General features: G+C 56.5%; 1 protein-coding gene across 1 annotated transcript in view; it reads right to left on the reverse strand.

Moving 5' to 3' along the window:
- Positions 1 to 1,033: 1,033 nt before the first annotated feature.
- SH3RF3 (SH3 domain containing ring finger 3) overlaps positions 1,034 to 5,371 on the reverse strand; it is a 346,149-nt gene continuing 341,811 nt past the window's right edge. The window contains exon 10 of the mRNA XM_046663562.1: positions 1,034 to 4,151. Within this exon, the coding sequence (XP_046519518.1) occupies positions 3,983 to 4,151 (169 nt within the window). The 3' untranslated portion in view covers positions 1,034 to 3,982. The remainder of the gene's footprint in view (positions 4,152 to 5,371) is intronic.

Consider the following 5,371-nt stretch of genomic DNA (forward strand, 5'->3'; position numbering starts at 1 on the left):
GCAGTCATGCTTGACATAGTATTTCTATAGAAGGGCATGGGTTTAGCACCCAGCTTTTAGAGTTGGCTAAGTAGACTCGAGTTTGGCGTTCCACTGAGCTGTGTGCTCTGAGGCAATTCATTTAGCCTGTTGTAGCCTTGATTGCTCACCTAGCAGATGAGGACAAGAGACCACGCCTGTTGGGAGATGCCAGTGAGCAGCAGTGTGCCTCCTTCCCGTAGTGCTGGGCCTCTACCCTCTCCCCCGTACACCCCACACTGTGCTACTTAATCTTAGACAAGCTCACTTCACTTTCCTAGAAGAGCAAAACGGCTCTTTGCTGAGCTCCTTTGGCTCAAGTGTATGCAGGATAGTCAGCCTGTTTCAGGAGACACTCTGACGTGTTTCAGGTCTGTGGGGCAGGCCTCCATCAGGGTCTGTCCAGCTGGCTGACTTGGGACAGGCCCACCTTTCTGGAGGTCAGTGGCCTCCTGAGGTCCCTCCTGTTGGTGGATTCCAGGTACCCTCCACCCCATGCTCCAGAAAATATCTCCTCATGGCTCAGGCGCCCGGAGGGCCAGGCATACAAGGGCAGGGTCGTGAGTGTGGTCAGGTAGGTCAACACCAGGCACTCTTGGTTGACAGGGACTTGAATAACTATTGACAGAAGACATTTTTCCACAAGAAAGGAAGTGAGTCGTCTGCAGAGGTTACCCTCCCCTCCCTGGCAAATGAGCCCCTGGTGGGGAGCTAGAGGGCCTCCACGGTCTCAAGCCTGGCCAGCCTGTGACTCAGGCCTTGCACCCAGCCAGCAGATCTCTGGGATGTGCTGGCCATGGCTCTCGGCAGCCCACCACCCTGACACCGACCCTGTGTCCCCCACGTGGAAGCCCTCAGAGGTGGCAGGTGTCTGAGCCAACAGGCTGGCCTGTGGAGACATGGGATGGCGCCTGCCTGGTTCTGATCCTACCCAGCCGGGTGTTTCTGCTCAGGCCTCCCCGCCTTGGCACCCGTCTCACTGCTCCCACCGTCCAGACGCAGGGCCTCTCCACGTTCATTTTTATTTAAGGACTCAGAAGCACAGGCATCACAGTTTGTTATCACTGTCAATTCTTCCAAAATCACACACTGACATTTGTGTATAACAAAAACATGGGGCGGGGGTGAACTGTGCAAAGTACAATTTCCCAGCCACTCGGCTGAGTTTGTTTGGGGCACCAGCGCCCGGCATTCACACTGAGAGGCTGCCGGGGAAGTGCTTGCCTACCATCTCCCCATTCTGCTCCTGTGGCCTTTTGGTGGCCTGAATGTCCCTGTCACCTCAGTGTCCACTGACCTCACTCAGTGGTGGCTGTGAACTCTACTGTGCTTCTCAAAGCAAGTCACCTTGGCATCCAAACGCCACGGCACCAACAAGGTGTCTAAGTCCCTGGACCAGGAGGGACCGTGAGGGTTTCCGGCAAGTGTTGGTTTCATCTTAGGATCCCAAAGAGTGTGTTCTTCCAGGCAAGATGGCCTGAAGGAAGGGTCTAATTCTGCTGCTGCTCTCATCTGGGTGTTAAATGGTCCTGAAGGCTGACGAGTCTGACTGAACATGTTTGAAAACACTCAGCCTAGAGCACAGCGGCTGGTCGTGCACGTCCCTGCTCTCTGGGAGCTGGGCACTAGCTCCAGGAGCCCTGCACGAGAGGATGCCCTGGCGTTGGCCAGGCCTATGGCATCACTTTCCCTCCCGAAGCAGTACACGCCCACCCCTGACACTGCCACGAGAGGGCCAGCTGATGCCTCACAAAGATGCCTGGTCTCTTGCCCCAGCTCTCTGCTCAGCGGGTGCTGGGCCCCGGGGGGCCCCCTCACCACGGTCCCCAGGCTGCTCAGCAATTCCCACCCACCATGAGCACCATGCGGGCGGCAGCTGGGAGAGAAAAGGAGGTCTAAGTTAGTATGCTCTGTTGCTTGGTAACTGCCGTTGTTGAAAATAAAGAGACTTTCCTTGTATCTGGGGATTTGAGTTAGTTCTGGTTTCACCGGAGAACATGTGTCTCACTCAGTGTGCTAATCTGTGCGTGTTTTTGGTGAGGACATGACTTTAAACATGCACACGATTTTTATGCTTGGTAGGCAGCTAATGTGCCAACCAATGGCAAATGCCTATCTTCTGCTTGTCATTAACTCAGCGCACAGGGCTCCTTATGTTTAACCTGGACTTTGATTCAGAACAAATTTCTCGAGTCTGTTAAATCTATTATCATCTGGAGAGAGAAAAAGAGCCTTTCTTTAGGCATGATCCCACAGTGTGGTAGCCACCTGGCAGTAACAAACAGCCAAGTCACATCCCAGTAGGACTCTGAAAACTGGCGTTCGTACTTCAAAGGCATCACGCCAGGCCAGGGACCAGGTTTCTGGATTCTGTTGAATCCGTAAAAACCAGCGAGATTCTACGTTACCAAATTTATTCAGCCTAATTTAAACCTGAGTGGTTTTGTAAAAATACAGAGAGAGAGGATTTACAAATTGTGACTCTGAACTGATGAGAATGCGTTCCTAAGGTGTGGGTCTCTTGAGAAAGAGGCCGCTTGGGATAGGGCTCCTCCCGTCAGAGCTGTGGGGCGCGAGCAGCTGGGCTCGGGAGGTCATTCCATGGACTCCACGCGGGGGGCCGAGGGTCCCCGGCCCGAGCGGCCTCCTCCTTGTCTCTCCTTCCCAGCTCCCGGGGCCATGCGAGTCTGCAGCGACGTCTCAAACCCCTGTTAACCCCACTGCGTCTAGCGTCCAGACCAAAGTTTGCACTGCGTCATGGAGGAGGAGTTACTTATAAAAAAAAAAAAGAAAAAGGACAGAACCTTCACAAGGTGACAAATCTGAACTGTGGTAAAAACTGTACATTTTGATAGTGGGAAACCATATGCTGATAATGCTAATTGTAGTCATTCTCTCTAAAGCAATAAAAGGAAAATTCTGCCTTCCTAGGCTGGGGTCGACCTTCATGTTCTTTTAACTGCCACACGAAAGGCAATTATAGTGACCTTCCCTCAAAATGTTTCCAGTCCTTGAGTAATAATTATCACTGTCTAGACAGAGCATGGGGCTTTGGTACGTTTTAAAGAAATCAGCTTTTTCCAAACTTCCTCCAACCACCTAATGGACTCCCTCTTACTCCGTGGAGTACTAGCCGACACTGTGAGGGGAGCACGTGGGCTTTAAGACTTCTCCGGGATTCATGCGGCACATGTGAAAATTCTGCCCATTTGATGTCTCCTCAGACATCTCTGCTTCAAGCTCAACCTCAACCGAGTCATTACTAGTTTTACAAAAAGGCAGCACCAGATGTGTGAAAAATAGGGAATGTATGGCCTATTAGAAATATATAAAGTCTAACAGCTGTGCATTAAAAAGATGTAAGAAAGAAGCAATGCAAAGGGACAGTGGTGGCGAAACACAAACGCTGCTTAAACACCGGCAGGAGACAAAGCCAGTGGACCCATGCCCCACGGGAGCTGCGTGGGGCTTTCCCAGGACTGTGCCGGTGACGGCCCCTGTGCCAGGAACACCCTGGGCTGAGGAGCCAGGCGGCAGGTGACTGAGGTATATAGAGAGGTGATGGAGCCACGCGACCCCACAGGAAGCCCGGGGCAGGGGGCAAAGACGTTCTCCAGGAGCTCTGGGCCCTGTCCCCAGTCCTGCCAGAGCTTCCAGCCTGGCCCAAGAGGCGCCAAGAGCACAGCAGCTCTGTGGGATGTCACAGCCGCCATCAGCCGCATCAGCATCTTCTTCCCTTTTCAGACATCTCTTTACAGTTCACAGAGAGGGAGGCGTTCCATTGGCGAACCCAGGGTGTGCTCAGTCGTGGGTTTGGGCAAAAGCACAACCTCCAGGCCAGGAGCTCCCACCCCACCCAGGGGCCCCTGGTGCCTGGGAAGGGCCTGGGCCCCTGACGCAGCAGCTCCCCCTCCTCGTGCCGCGGCTCCCGGCTCGGCGCCCAGTGTGCGGGCGGTGTGCGTCCTCAGAAGCTCTCCACGAAGCTGCCTGGGAAGAGGCCAGTGCGGCCGGTGCTCTGCAGCGTCCCCTGGTACCAGCCGTCCTCGCGCTTCTTGTGCACAAACACGACATCCCCCTCCTTCAGCTCGATCTCCGCCGCGCTCTGGGGTGGGTAGGAGACCACCACGCGGTACCTGGGGGGACACACGGGAGGTGGGTGAGCCCGACCCGGATAGGCCTGCCCTCGCCAGGCCGCCTGCAGGGTCTCTCTCTTCCCTCTCCTTTTCCTTCTCCCTCTGATGTAAACTGTTGTAATTCAGGGCTACCACTTAAAAAAACTTCTACTTATCTTTATTTTTAATTTTTCCAAAATGTTTTAATTAAAAAAAAAATTTTTAAATAATTTTTCCCTTTGGCGTCCTTTTGGACACCCATCTATGCAGCTGGAACACTTGTGCCCATGCTGCAGCCCCTCCGTGTGGGTCTCCCCCTGCCTCCAGCCCACCGCGGACAGCAGCCTCCCCAGGGGTGGGTGTCGGGCAAGGGCAGGACGCTGGCCATGTCCTCGCTCTGTCCAGTCCTGGGTGCATGACCCTAGACTGGCTGTCCTCACCTCCTGAGGCCAGGCAGGTGAGGACACCCCTGGGTTAGCTGTCCCACAGCGCGTGGGAGGGCACTTGGACCCCTGTTGGTAAACGGTCACTCTATTTACATGTGCGGCAAAATCACCAGCTGTTGTGGCCTTGGAGCGAGGCCGAGTTCTCACGCATCTCCCTCCTGCCAAGCCTGGGCCTTCCCTGCAGCCTCGGAGGCCTCCGCAGAGTCCCCATTTCAGATCAACGGGACACAAAATCCACCCAGAGACAGGAGTCCTCCTGTGGCCGAGGCCGAGGGGCGCTGCGGCCGGGCTCCCCGCAGGCACAGACCCCCAGGGCCCCTCTGGGCCAAGGCAGGTCCCGGGGGTGGGGGCGCCAGGCTCCCCGGGTCTGAGAGGAGGGCCTGACCCTCGGCCAGCACCTTGTCAAGGATCCAGAGCCCGCCAGCCAGCGCAGGGCGGGCCTGACAGCCCCCAGGGGAGGCCTCGAGGGGCCCTCCGAAGAGCAGCCCTCTGAGCCAGCACCGGGCCACCGGCCGCCCAGCGCCCCCTGAAGGGACCCGCAGGGGCCTGTGCGCCCCAGGCAGAGCGGACCTAACCCTGCCGGGCGCCAAGGCTGGCGGGCTGGCGGCGGGCTGGGCGTGGCTGTCTCACTCCAGGAAAACCCCGAGCGTGAGGCTGCAACAGGCGCCCGAGGGCCAGGGCCGAGGTGGCACGGTTGGACGGCGGGGCCCAGGCGCTCAGTAACGACTCCGCGACGGCCCGGACAATGTCCCCAAGGGACGCCTGGGAGAGGGTGCAGCCAGCAGTTCTCTGACC

This window comes from Equus quagga, chromosome 5, assembly GCF_021613505.1.
Source record: "Equus quagga isolate Etosha38 chromosome 5, UCLA_HA_Equagga_1.0, whole genome shotgun sequence".
Classification (NCBI taxonomy): domain Eukaryota; kingdom Metazoa; phylum Chordata; class Mammalia; order Perissodactyla; family Equidae; genus Equus; species Equus quagga.